The 14919-nt window shown below is 39.0% G+C and overlaps 1 protein-coding gene across 1 annotated transcript in view; it reads right to left on the bottom strand.

The window, feature by feature from the left end:
* The window catches only part of TPRG1 (tumor protein p63 regulated 1), an 89870-nt gene that overhangs the window by 65816 nt on the left and 9135 nt on the right, over positions 1 to 14919 (bottom strand). The window contains exon 2 of the mRNA XM_045539917.1: positions 14688 to 14779. Within this exon, the coding sequence (XP_045395873.1) occupies positions 14688 to 14779 (92 nt within the window). The remainder of the gene's footprint in view (positions 1 to 14687; positions 14780 to 14919) is intronic.

The raw sequence follows: 14919 nt of genomic DNA, 5'->3' as shown, positions 1-14919 counted from the left end.
GACTTTTATTTCTTTTTATACTTTTATTTTCCAGGGTTTAAATTTTTTATAATGAACATATTCTATTTTTTGATAAGAGATATTTTTAAAATAAAAAAATCATCCATCCTTCAAGTTTCCAGCTTACATGCTTTACCTACGGAGTCTTACCCTCACTTCTGTCACCGTCAAGTGGGTGTCGTCTTTCCTTCCTTTAAGTGTGCACAAGCCTTTATCAGTGCCTCGCCTGTGGCCCTACTCCAATTTTCTGTGTATTACAGTGATTTCTGTACTTGTCCTATCCCTTTGCACACAAACACACACACACACACACACACACCCCAAATAGGAGCCCCTCTAGTACAGAGTCACCGCTTTATTTATACCTGAGTCTCCTCACTGTGCCCAGCACAGAGCAAAGAGACAGCAAGGTCTCAGCAAATGAGCAGGGCACAGAATTTAAAAAGGGAATCATAAGATCCATCCCCTCTGTTGTGAGAGTCAGTCTCCCCTGGCAAAGGATTCTCCGCATCTTGTCCAGTCACCCTCTCTCCCTCAGCACCAGCAACACTTCCTTATTGACAAGAAGGAGCCGAGACGCCTCGTAGGTAAGAAGGCACCTGAGAGCTCAGTGAGTCTGCATTTTTCTGGGATGGCAACAGTTTCACCAGCAGAGGGCAACAGCGAACTAGAAATGACAGGCGATACCCATCGTTAAGAGTTTCCAGGACCCACACCCAGTTACTCAAATCGCAGATGCCTCCCAGTGGCTTCAGCCCCACACCCAACAATACTTTCAGTTGCTCTTTTAAGGCTGTGTCAAATCAATTTGTGGTTTGGAAATGATTTCCTTCCAAGAAAGATTTTCTTCTAATATTATTCTCTCTTTCCCTCCCTCTCTCTCTCTCTCTCTCTCTCTCTCTCTCTCTCTCTCTCTCTCTCTCTCTCTCTCTCACACACACACACACACACACACACACACAAAGCCCACACTCAGTAGAGGTATCTACCCTGATGGTGAATAGAATGACTATTCCTCATTTACAATTCAATCTTCATGCACCCCTCAAACCCCTTAGCGTAACCCGGCCCTTGGAGAGGAAGACAGTATCTTGGCTAGCCAGAAGTCATCAACCCAGAAGGAAAAAAACCTGAATCATTCATTCCACACATATTCCCTAAGCACCCACTGGGTTCCAGGCCCTGACAAGAATCTGGTTTGGGTTTGCTCTTCAAACACAAACAAATGAAAAATGCATGGCATTAAAGCAAAGCAATTTCCCTCCCCCTGAGTTAAGTGGAGACTTGTAAAACCTTTAGCTAAATAATCTGCATGTATTTCTTCCAATCATTTGGTTACTCTTTCCCTGAGCCTTCTCCAATTTGCTTAAAATAGGGGATCCTCAAAGTAAATACAATATTCTAATAAAAACCTGATGGTCACAGACCTTCCCTGTTCCCAGGTTTCCTGACTTGACTTCTTAGAGTTCATTTCCCCCCACTACCCCATGCAGCCAGCCATGTATCAGGCTCTGTGCTAGTTATGGGGAATGCCGAGAAGATTATATGACTTTCAGGGAATACACAATTCTCTAAGATATAAGGGAAAAATATGTTGGGAAGAGTAATACGGCACCCAAGGATGTAGTGAGGCTGGAAATGGTAACACAAGCCTACAGGGGCAGAACTCAGGTGTCTGGATTCCCAGCCCACTGCCACAGGACTGAGGAAGAGCAACTGCAACCACCTGCGTGATGCCCTTGAAGAAGGTTCTCTTATCAACACTTTATCTTCTGCTGTGTGGTAAGGATCTCCATGTTGGAAAAGCACAAGTTGCAAAGTATGGATGATTATTTGGAATGTACACAAAGAAAGGGCTCAGAAGTATGTATTCATTTCTTTAACACTTCTTTAATGTGCACCTACTATGAGGCAGATACAGCCCCCAGATAAGAAAGACCTGGAAACATCCATTCTTGTGTCCTCCAAAAGCTACTTTTCTCCTGAGTAAGGGAAGTCCTACCAGGGTTTCATTATAGTGTTCCAGTTGATTACAGTAAAAAAAAATTGTCAGTTTTTTCTTGAGAAAGCAAAGGTGTTTTTGAGTTCTAAAAATATAACAAAAATTATGAACAAAAACTTTTAGTTGAGATACACACACACACACTCTCATACCCAGGTCTGAAGCTTCTGAGATCTATCTGCATATATGAATAACGCTGCCATGTATTTTTCTTAGATTATCATAATAGAAGCCTCCATATATTGGGGGTCTTTTACAGATCATGTACTGTACCAGATGCTATGTACATATTTCCTTTTTTAATCTTCACCCAAAGCCCTGATAAAATACAGTTGAGCAGAAGATTCCTGAGCAGTGACAGGCTTTCTATTACATAGGTTCAGGGTGGCAAATGTAGCTCTGTCACTTACTAGCTGTCAGATCGTGTAAAAGTTACTTATCCTTTCTAAAATTCAGTTTCTGCATCTTCAAAATGAAGATAGTAATGGTATATTCCTCATAGGACTGTTGTGAGGATAAGCGATATTACCGTAATACAAATTTAGTGTCATACAAAACACACAGAAAATACTAAAATATTGTTGGCTATTATATGATGATGAAGAAGGCTCTTCTAAATCACTTAAACACTTTGCAATATTTATTGAATTACCATATAAATTAATGAACAGGTGAAGTAAATGCACTTAAAGAGAACTCCTCAAGCCTATAACAGTTTTAGATATGCAAAATATTTTTATTTCAATTTCCTAAAAATATTTTTTAAAAGTCATTAATTTCATATGTATGTACGACAAGTTTCTGTCTGTTTGCCTGTTTGTTTTTCTGCTACAGCCAAATGTATTTTCACTATATTGGAAGTTATATTTGAGTTACTCTTACTTAATATATAGACCATGCATTGTATGTGAGCGTTCCTTTGCAGGTGGCTGCTGTGGAACACCTTAGAAGATAAGGACCTGGAACAGTTGGAACAAAGACTCAATAGGAAACATGAGAGTGCCCATTGTGCTATGTTCATTTGCATACCTGGGCCAGAAGAGCCAATGGCGGGTGCAAATACGAGCCCATATCAGACAACATAGGGCAGTGGCTCAGGATTATAGCTCAAAAGCAAGTCGTTTATTTGCAATTGAACTTCTTCTCACTACATGGCATAAAAAGATATTTCTTTGGAGTAGCAATACCAGGGAACCAGGCCAGAAGTAATCCTTCTACTGATCCAACAAATATTGATTGAACCGTATCACACTCCAGGCACCAGAGGGATAATGGTGAAACAAACAAACCCCTATTCCTCTGGCACTTACATTCTGGGAGGGGACAGAGACAGAAGAAAATAGACACACAAATTTAGAGACTTGGAAAAAAGGGAGATAGAGGAATATGTGTGGGAATAGTGTTCTAGGCAACGTGAAAAGCTGTTGCAAAGGCCCTGAGATGGGAACATCCAGGTCCAGGAAACAGCAAGGAGGCCTGTGTGACTCAAGCAAAAGGAGCAAGGAGGAGAGTGGAGTGAGATTTAAGCAGAAGCCAGTTTTCCTGCAAGAACAACCACAATTTCTTTGCAATTTATGGCTATTTTTCATATTAAGTGGTTGCGATCCCCCACTTTACAGATGGAAGAACCAAGCCTCAGTAAAGCCACATGGATCTGGCATGAGGTGACAGAGCCAAGCCCAGGACCCAGCTCTTCTGACTCACACTCCAGGCTATATACACCCCATCAAGCTGTTTTTCCCATTTATTTTTCTTACACAACCAGGCAATTTTGCTCTCCCCACAGCACTACCATCAGTAAGAGGATATTTTAAAAGCTACACAAAAGAAAAGAATCTGGGCACACCCCACGCTCTCCCTTTCCCATATAACTACTGAATAGCTGTCGAATAACTCAAGTCCCCTACAGCACACCAGGAGCTCACGAGAGGCCCACCCCCTAGGGGGTCACTCCTCCCCTGAATTCACTTGGGGGGATTCACTTGATCCAAAGCCAAGGAAGCTGGCAGGAGAACAAGGCCTAATTCTGCAGAGGCGGCAGAGAAGGAAGAATATATGAATAAGATAGAACAAATGTATACATCTCGCCACCTCCATTGTTTTCATTGTTTTTAAATGGGAGTGAGTTCTGTTTACTGTACTATGTTAGCTACAGCTCCTTGAGTACAGGATACACAGCCCAGATCAGGCAAACCCAAGATGAGGAGACGTGCTATAAAAATCCTTGGAGGAATCCCACAGAAATCTAAGAACAGGAACCACAGCCCAGCTGGGCTTCACACAACCTGGAAAGCCACAAAGAACAAAAGCTACTCTCTCAGGGGCAGTCTCTATTATGCTTCCTGTGTCTCTCTATACCTCTCATCTGTTTGCTCTTGACTGCTATGTTCCTTCTGCTTCCTGTCAATTTTCATTTCTCCTTAATTCCACCTTGCCTATGACCTTGAATTGTTTCCTTATCCCTGACTACACGTGAATTTTCAGATCCACTCTCATAGCTACCTGGTGTATCTCTGTATCTCCCAGTTCAAATTCTCAAGATAGGGAAATATAAGCCCTGAGCCTGTCTCTGTTACACATATTCTTTCTTCCTGGAATATTTTTTTCATCTCTTTGTATCTTTAATCCCTCCTCCTTCTTTAATCTTGGATGTCCCCTTTACCTAATGCCACAATACACAGTGACATCTATGTTTCCATAGAATAATTTGTAGGACTGTATATCAGCAGGTGATTCCTTGAGGCCCTGATACAGTTTAAATTAGTGTTCCTTCTTCTCTACACATTAACTAGAATTCTGAGCCTGGAAATTTCTTTTGGGTCGGTTTTTTATAAAAAATTCAATTTCCTAATTTTTATAGGGGTATTCAAATTTTTTATTTCATGTTGAGTGAGTTGTGAAAGTTTTTGTGTTTTGAGAAATTAGTCCATTTTATCTAAGTTGTCAAATTTGTGTGTGTAGAATTGTTAGCTATAATCCCTTACTATTTCTTTAATGTTTGCAGGGTCTGTAGTGATATCTCCTATTTCATTCTGGATAAAACTTGTGTCTCCTCCCTTTTTTTATGTGTCAGCCTTGCTAGAGGTTTGTCAATTTTATACATCCCTTCAGAGAGCTAGCTTTTTCATCCATTAATTTTCTCTACTGTTTCGTGGATTTTTTTCCATTGATTTCTACTCTTATTTATGTTATTTCTTTCCTTCTTCTCACTTTGGCTTTGTTTGCTCTTCTTTTCTAGTTGCTTGAAACAGGAGTTCAGATTATTGTTTTGAAACTTTCTTTCAATTAATATGAGTACTTTTCCTTTAGTGCTATAAATTTCTTTTTCAGTACTATTTAGCTGCACCCTCCACATTTTGATATGTTGCATTTTTCTTTTTATTTAGTTCAATGTACTTTTTATTTCCTTTGAGATTCCCTCTTTGATCCCTGGATTATTTAGAAGTATGTTCAGTTTTCAAGTGTTTAGAGATTTTCCTGTTATTTTTCATTGTTGATTTATTCTATTATGCTCAGAGAACATACTCTGTATGATATCAATTCTTTTAAATTTGTTGTGGCTTATTTTGTGACTTGGGATATGCTAGATCTTGGTATATGTAATGTGAATGCCTAAAAAGAATTTGTATTATGCTATTATTGGGTGAAATATTCTATAAATATAAACTGGGTCCTATTGATTGATCGTGTTGTTCAGCTCCTAAATCTTTCCTGACTTTCTATTTAGTTGTTGTATCAATTATTGAGAGAATGGTATTGAAGTCTCCAATTATAATTGCAGATTTATCTACTTCTTTCAATTATATTTTTATGTGATGCATTTTACAGCTCTGTTATTTGGTGCATACACATCTAGGGCTGCTATATCTTCTTGGTGGATTGACTGTTTTATCATTATACAATATCTTTCTCTGTTCCTGATAATTTTCTTTCCTCAGAATTCTACATTTTCATTAATTCACATAGCAAAGCATTTCAGTAACCACAGAACTCTTGCGCTGTGTAGCTCTGTTTACTGAACAGACCAGTGGAAGTAGAAGCTTCCTCTCTTCACATTGCTTTCTCTTCTTAAACCCACTTTTATCTTCCCTACAACAGGACATTTTGGGACAACAAAGGCACCCCACAGAGTGGAGACAACATACTATTTATAAATCAGGCAGCATGTTTACTCATAAAAGGCTATAATAACTCTTTGTATAACTGCTATAAAAGTGGCCTAAAAGTATAGATAGCATCAGTATTAAGATAGAGATCTTATTTGTTTTCTTTAGTGAAACTCATATTGGCAGGCCCCTTAATAATTAAGAATATGTTTAAATTATTGAGCAATAATTTCAGGAGCCTAGTGCTTTGTCTAATAATGTCAACACCCTATTTGATATCCTTCAGTAACTCAAGACAGAAATGTCCATAGTGGTCATGAAAGGAACATAAAGGCAGTAGTGTGCTGTAAATAATAAACAAATTCTAAAATAATAATAATCTCCTGACTTCATTTGCTTGGTATAAATGACTACCATAACTGATTTCAACATACCAAGGTGAGGTCCTTGAACATGTAATTGGAAGAGTCGCACACAGGTGGCTCTTGTGGGGGTTGGAGGTGAGAGCTGGTTCCTACACATGATTGTATCAGGGAGTAAAGAGGAGCCAGTGTAAGGCACTGGGAAGTGGCTAGGTGCTGACAAACAGGGACCACATACCCTCCCTAAAAGCATTCAAAATCAAATTTTAGAAAACACTGAGCAGGGTGGAAATGACCTATGGATCTCCAACTTGCCACCATAAGAGAATATGATCCAAACTTCTTAGGCTAGCATCCAGAATTCTTTACTTTCAGGTTCCTTCCTATCTTTCCAGCTTTTTTCTAGTTCTCTCATTCTTGCTCACTATAATCCAGCCACACAGAGCTGTTCGTGATCCTCTGAGCCTGTTTCTGTTACACATATTTTTTCTTCTTGGAATGTTCTTTTTCATCTCATCATATCTTTAATCCCTTCTCCTTCTCTAATCTTGGATGTCCCCTTAACCTAATGCTACAATATATGCTGACCCCTATGTTCACATATAACCATTCATAGGACTGTATATCAGCATGTATCGTACTCTGCTGTGACTTTGTTTACAGGTCTTTCTTCCTTACAAGACTGAGAGCTCCTTTAAGGTAGAAATCTTGTCTTATTTCCTACTGTACTTTCATCACTTAGGACAGAATCTGGCTTATGTAAGGAGCTCAGCAAATAACAAAAATGAATGAATGAATATAAATAAATACTACTAATAGTAATAGTAATAAAAGTCAACTCTTATATGGCACACATCATATGGTAAAAAATTGTTATAAGCATTGTACACATATTAAGTAATTCAGTCCTTAAAATAACCCTCGTAACATCCCCGTTTTATAGACGATAAAACTGAGGTCCAGAGGATATAAGAGATTTGCACAATCAAGGTCAAATAGCTAGTAACTTATGGAGCTAGGCATTTAGCTGCATCAAACTTCTTTCACCTCTTGGCTTTTCCTGAGTCCTTCCTAATGGGTAGCAGCCATGGGAAAATAAACACTTCCAAGTACATTTGTGACTGCAGCAACTAAATGCCCTCACTGTCTTCTAATGCAGGTCACTCAGAGACCATTAGCTATTGGGATGAGGTTGCTGCCATGGAGAATTTATAGAGAAAAGCAATGTGTTTAATTAAGTGGTTGTCGAAAACACCCACCCAGTATAAATGGATTCTGGCAACAGAGGTGCTTTTGTTGCTGCCAGAGTCCTGCCACAGGTCATTAACATCTTGATAGATTTGAGGCACTTTTCAGCCTGAATGCTTTCACCCAAGGACAGAGGCAAGTGTTATTGGGCTTAGAGTTGCTTGGAGGCCCAGGGACATGGAGGCAGGACACGATGGATGGACCCTGCTAGTGTCAGTGAAGGGCTTCAAACGGTAGATTATTCTATCAGAATTAAATTTGAGTCAAATCCACGATCAGTTCTGAGCCCCCCTACCATGTGCCACACACATTACTAAGCACTGGAAGCTTGGACATAGGCGAGTCAGAATCAGGCCCTGCCTTAAGGAATGCTTTCTTTACAATGTGCACAATGAACTATACTTTGTAGTATAATATGAGCACAGAGAAGGGAGATAAGATTATTGTGGTTGAATGAATATGGAAAGGCTCCATGGACTTGATATCCCTGAATAACAGGAAAAGTCTAGGCCAGCAGAGAGAAGGGAAAAGCATAAAAAATAGAGGAAACTGGGTGAGCATAGTTATGAGGCAAGGGATAGATAGCACCAGGAAATTGGGGAAAACAGGAGACAGTTTAATTTGACAGATAGAATTTGTAAATGGATATGATGGTAAATAAGGCTGGACAGGGAAATTCAGTCATGACATGAAAGTCTTGAGTATGCAACAGAAGGAGTGGAGGCAGTGAGGACCCACTGAAGTCCTTAGCCCACCCACGAGCATGAGAGTGATCTGGACCAGTGCTTCTCAAATTTTAACGTGCATAGGAACCAACTGAGGATCCTGTGAAAATGCAGGTTCAGATTCAGTAGGTCTGGGGTGGGGACTAAGGGTCAGTCTAGCTAACAAGCTCCCAGGTGATGCTGGTGATGCTGATCCCAGGACAACACTTTGAGTAGCAGGGATCTAGAATAGATGGAAGTGTGCAAAAATGAATGGTGCTGAGTAGAAGATGCAGTTCACAATATTTACATAGTACTCCTATCATTCAGTTCCTCATGACTAAAAAGGATTAGAAATCCCTGATTTCCAGTTTTTTTGTCTTTTACGTTTTAATTATTAGTAGTAGTATTTTCATTACAGGATTTGTTCAGCAATCCTGGTAACATAATTAGACTCTAACAAGATAAAAGTGTGATTGGCTGCAGTCCATCACCCCCCATCCCCTATAGGTTTCTGACTTTTTTAGTTGTTTCTAGGCAAAGACTAAATAAAGTTAAATGAACAGCACAAGCTAGAGAAAGATCTGGGGAGGAAAAGAGGAAAAGGTCTCTGAACCTGCCCAATGAACCTCTGACTCTCCTCTCTGCAAATAAAAGACAATCAACAAAGAAACCAGACATAGGCACAAGATCATTTAACCAATTTAAACTGCAGTGATGGCTGTGTTGGGAGATGAAGAAAAGCACAAAAGGCAGTGAGAGCTGTGTAATGAGAAGACAACTAGCCGGGGAGAGAGGTGTCATGAAGTCAAGCTCTCCTGTGACCCTTAATAAGTGGTTGCCCTTGGACAGGTCATTTAATCTCTGGGTTTTTTCATCCATAAAATAAAGCCAATAGTTCCTCCCTGCCTTTTCTCATGGGCCTGTTTGAGAATGGCATATGACAGAAGGTGTGAAAGCTGTAACATGCACCGTTGCTTCAGGGATCTGAGCATTCCAAAGAGGCAACCCTGCGCCTGGAAAATAATCCCCGGTTGTCTGTTCCTCAATGTCCCTTTGTTTCCCTTTAATTTTATTTAAAGAGCTACTCCTTTGGGGAAATATTTCTAAATTAAGTGTAGATGCCCTGCACGCTTCCACTTACCCCACCAGGTTCAAGAAACAGAATTCAGTTTTTCAAATGAGCTTCTGTCAGAGGACCTGGGTGGGACCTGCGGGGAATGCCAAATATGAAAGAGGCAGCCCTTGCTCATCAGGAGGCTACAACATAATAACAAGGCACATGTGGAATCTTTGCACAGTAGTGAAAGAACTATTTTGACAAAATTCAGGACAACTTAATGGTTTGGAGCCTCATCTCTGCTACTTTAGAGCTGAGTTACTCTTCGGAGCCTGGATTCTCTCATTTATAGACTGAAAGTAATGCTTCCTACCTTGGACCATTGCTCTGAAGATTAAGTTAAATAAAGAAGAGCACTTTTAAACTATAACGTGCTATAGAAATATTACTTATTAGATTTATTAAAAAATAAATGAGGAATGAGTGTGCTTCACATATTTTCATTTCTCTTTCCAATTATAAAATCTTATTCTGCCCCACTGATAAATATCCCTGACTTGGTGCTTCAATTTTAAAAGAATAATAATAAACCATTAAATCTGTGTAACCACTGACAGTTTGGAAAGTAATTGTTCAACAATAGGTGAATGATTAAGTAACTTTATGAAAACTACACAGTAACTGGGAAAAATACAAGGAAAAAGCTGACAGAAGTACCATTTACAGAAGAAGTTCATTAAACTATATGCATTTATATCCATATAATTGCAAATGCATGGACAGCATTTATCATAATACTTGGTACATTTTAAGTGCTTGATAAATGTTACTATTAATAAATAACAATTTTTGGCAAAAAGGCTTGGGAAAAAGCTAGAATGATATATACCAAACTTTAACAGTGATTGTGCTTCTTTTTAAGAGCAATGAATTTCTAATGGACTAAATAACATACTAAAACTAATTCACTAATTTAAAAAAAAAAGGCAAACCCTACCCAAGTGTACCCAACTATCCTGATGATAAGCAGCAGATCCAGGATTCAAAGCCAAACCTTCTTCTTCCTATGACACCAGGCTGCCCCTTCAACTCTACTTTGATTCTACTGTCTCTATATTCCACATAGTTAATAAGATTTCACATATTTATTAAAGCAAAGTCCTGAGATAGAAACCAGGTAAGTTGGTAAAGGGAGTAAATAATGAAACATATTCTAAGTATTTTGTACAAGGATGAAGAGCAAGAATTTCTTGAACCCAGCCACCATAGGCAAGTCTTCTCAATTAGCAATAAGAATGACAACAATCCCCTACCACCACTTCACACTAATGTATTTGGAGGGAAGATGCCGCCTCCTGCTTCTTCAAGCACTGTAGACAAAGACATTTCAAGTACATTCTGCTGAAGAGCCACTTCATTGCCACCATATCATACTTTTTGAGACTCCATAAAGTGTCAAGATGTTCTCCTCGGGGCTGGCTTAATGGATCACTTCTGAAAGCATACACACAATTTCTTTAAAAGTCTTTTTTCAAAAGAGCCAAGAAAGAGGGTAGAGGAGGAGGTCAGGTGGGAATAACAGCACCCTGTCTTTATAGCTGTGGAGGCATATAAAGCTTCTAGATGAGCTGGGCTGGAGGCCTGGACCCTAATTGGAAACTCCTTAGGGTATTTAACAGTTTCAGCTCAACTAAGAACCAGCCGGTGGGTAGGTCTGTACCTCTCCTTTCCCCTCTTGGCCTCTCTGTCCTCCCAAGTGTTTTCAAATTCATTTTTCTTATTGTACTGAATAGTACATTCATATCAATTTAGAACATTGCAAAGTAGCTCACCGGAAATAATTTAGGCAACATCTCTTAGAAAATGGTTTACTGACTTAATGTCAGAACAATAAATGTTGCTTTACCCTTCTATTAAATAAAAGCTGAAAAGTTCTCAATTCTGATTCACATTTGGTCCCAAGGATTTTAGATAAGAGACTGTGAGCCTATAGTGCTCTTCATAAAATGTGAATGTGGTCACACTTTCTCAACCCTTTAGTGCTCCCCCGTCATGTATGGGATGGAATCTAAGTTATTTAATATGATACAGCAGCCTTTAAGCACTTTTTCAGTCTCCTCTTTTGATAATTCCCACCTTGCCCTCCTACATCAAACTATTTCTAGGAGTCTGACCAACCATGACTTAAGATTAAGCTGAGTTCATCAATCATCCCACATCTAATCAGCCTCAGAGCCAACACAGGGTGCAGTCTGTCTTCCTTACTCTACCAGGTACACGTTCATTTGACCACTTCATGTTTCCCAGCCTACATTTCTCATTTGTAAAATGGGAATCATGAAACCAGCAAAGGTGTTGTGAAGCTAAAGCAAGCTCATGGATGTGAAAATACTTTGTAATGTGTTATATGCATTAAAAGGGCTTTTACTGTCATCATTCTGAAACTGGAATACTTGTCTGAAAGCAGACATGCTTCAAATTGCTAAATGAGCAGCCAGGGTTGTCTCATCTCCATGGAATGAGCTTAAAGTTAATGTGCATGAAGCTCAGTCATTTTTGTCATTCACAGAAGTGTTATATTTGAAGAGGATCTTCTAGGGTTGGTGAGGTTAGAGCAGTTGGTCTCTATTACAGCTTCTGTAATTCATAAGAACTGAATGGATGAGCCTCACTCCATTATAAAAAAGAGGCAAGAGGGGCAGGAGTAGTCCCAGGCTCTCACCTTTCTGGGCCTGTGTGTTTGTTTTGTTTAGTTATTTTGTTTTGCTATTGTTTCTTGGGGGATGTTAAGCTTTTTATTTGCATATTTTCATTGTTGCTGTTACTTTTGCCTTTTCCTACATTGATGTACTACAATCTCCAATCAAACAAACAAAAAGTCATAAATGTGAAAGTTCACTGAAACCTTCTATGAAGGCTCCTCCCTCTGACAATGGGACATTTCATTCTTCTTATAGAGGCACAGTGACCAGGAACCTCATTTATTTAGTCCAGATGCCTGAACCATCTTCTTTACAACTGGCAGCTCTTTCCATTGCATAAGGCATCTCTGAACCAACTATAAGAGTTAACAAGCAAAGAAAGCAAACTGGCAAATTCTCACTATGATAGAAATGACTGAAATCAGGACTTTTCTTGAAAGTAGGTTTTGATAGAGAGGAGTTGCTGAAGGATTTTGGCAGAGAAGAATTTCAAAAAGAACAACAAGGAACTACCAATTAAAGAAGAGAGATGGATTTAAAGTACAAAGGAAGAAAGTCTGAAAGCAAATAAGAAAATATGATTGTTTGAAATTCCACACGCACAGGATACATTGCTCATTGTTGTCCTTAATTGAAATAGGTACTGTGAACAAAAGAGAAATAGAAAATGAGTTTTTAGATAGGCATTACCAACTTTTGGGCTTCCTATTAGGTTCAGACCTGGGTTCAAAGCTTGGGTGTTTGGGGCACAGCTGTTCACATTTATCTGAAAACTACTTGTTTTATCAATCATTCTTGTTGATGTTAAATCAAGCATGTAGAATTATAGTGCTAAGCTCCAATGTAGATTAGACAATCTGATTTATCTTTGGACAATTTATATCTATGTCTTTATAATCACTGAACAAACATAATCAAATAAGCAAAAAAGGCACATCTCCATACAAATAAAACCAAACAATTAAAAAATGCAACATTAAAGAAATTACTGGTTCTATTATTTGAGAACTCAAAGACAGTCATGACTGGATTTTGAAATACCACATTTATGCATTGTGAATTCTTCCCTGTAAGGGAGAAGCACTATAAAGACAAATTAGTTAAGTGTTTACATCTGATTGGACCTCCAAAATCGATGACAAGTAATCTCCTAAACAAGGCCAAGTATTCATTTATGTAAATCAGATTTTACTCTAGGTGGGGAGTGGGGAATCGAGAATGAAGTATGGGTTGGTAAAAATGAATTAAGAAAAAGCCTGAATTATAGATTTTTCATTAGAGCTAAGTAACCCAGAAATGGTAGAGATGGATAAGGATAGAAATGAAGACAGAGCCTACTAAAAAAAAAAGGCTTTTACCAGTAGTTTGTACTTGCAAACAGAGGAAGGACACTATGACTATTAAAAGCCCACTGTATGCTAGGTACTTTGCTAATTTACCAGTGCTGTCTCATTTAGTCCTCTCAGGTGAATATTATTATCTCCATTTTATGAATGAAGAAGCAAAGGCTCAAAAGTGACAGGATGCTTTTCAAAAGTTCCATTCATTCCATTGAATGAATGCTTTTCATTCAATTCTTAGAACCCATTTGAAACAATCGTATAAAGTGGTGATCAGTAAAATGGACTCACAGGTGATCTGGTTCTACTTCCCATTTATTGAAAAGTTTGTTCTGCCGTGTTGGTTGGTTAAACATCCAAGTGTTGCCCTCCTGAAACTTAGTCAAATAAGATATCCTGCCCACGGGTGAAAGATTAAATAATTCTTTTCTCAAGGTATAGGAATCATGGTGCTTCTCTGCAGCATCCTTTGGTGATCAGATTACTAAGCTAGAAAGGCAAACTTACTGAATCCATTAAATATCTGAAGTGGGTATTCTGATCACACTATCTATTTAATACTATGGGTTCTGTAGTAGAAAAATAGTTGTCTCTTTTCCTTATTACAGGGATATTTTACTCATCATTACAAAGACGATGCCATTACTAATGTTTGCCTGGTGGGTGAAGAAAGGGCCACACAAACAATAGAGTTTCAGAACAGGACAGAAAGGAAACTATGGTGACATTTGCAATGAAAGCCCTTATAGCTAAAATAAGCCTTGTGGGTGAATGCAGGCAGTTGGTAAAGCAATAAGGACTTAAGTGTTAGACTTGGACCTTATCCTAACTCTGTAATGGTAGCCTGTCTTCCCTTTATTGCATGAGAATTAGGAAGCCAATAGAACAGTCCTTGAGAACAATGGCGCAGGCCCGACCTAAGGTAGACATAGTGGATGGTTGAGTGAGGGGACTAGCCTTAAAAACAGTTGGAGGAGTCAAATATGGTTGTACCATTAGCCAGGGGACACCAGGAAATGACTTCCTAACTGGATAACTCAAACATTTATCATGTACAGCAACAAGAGAAATTCTATCTCAGGTCCATCTCGCATTCTGCCATAGTAGTATCAAGGAAAATGCTTCTGTACTCCACTGCCCTTCAGTTGGCAGTAATTACTCACTTTGTCAGTAGCCAGAAGCCTTGAATGGTCTCTCCAGAAGTCTCAGCTATGTGGCCTTTCAAGTCTTCCATGGCAGTCTCCATGGCCCCTGGCTGAGTGGGAAGAAGAAAATACATAACTTAGAGAAGACTGAGCCCACTGTGTACTTATGATTAGTTAGTATATTCCAGCAGCTCCTCCAGAAACCTGCTCAAGAAAGATACAGTTCTTGCCCATTTGTTCTAGGCACTGT

The sequence above is a fragment of the Lemur catta genome, chromosome 1 (assembly GCF_020740605.2).
Source record: "Lemur catta isolate mLemCat1 chromosome 1, mLemCat1.pri, whole genome shotgun sequence".
Classification (NCBI taxonomy): domain Eukaryota; kingdom Metazoa; phylum Chordata; class Mammalia; order Primates; family Lemuridae; genus Lemur; species Lemur catta.
Note: the sequence above shows the minus strand (reverse complement) of the source record. Positions and strands in the feature narration are given on the sequence as shown.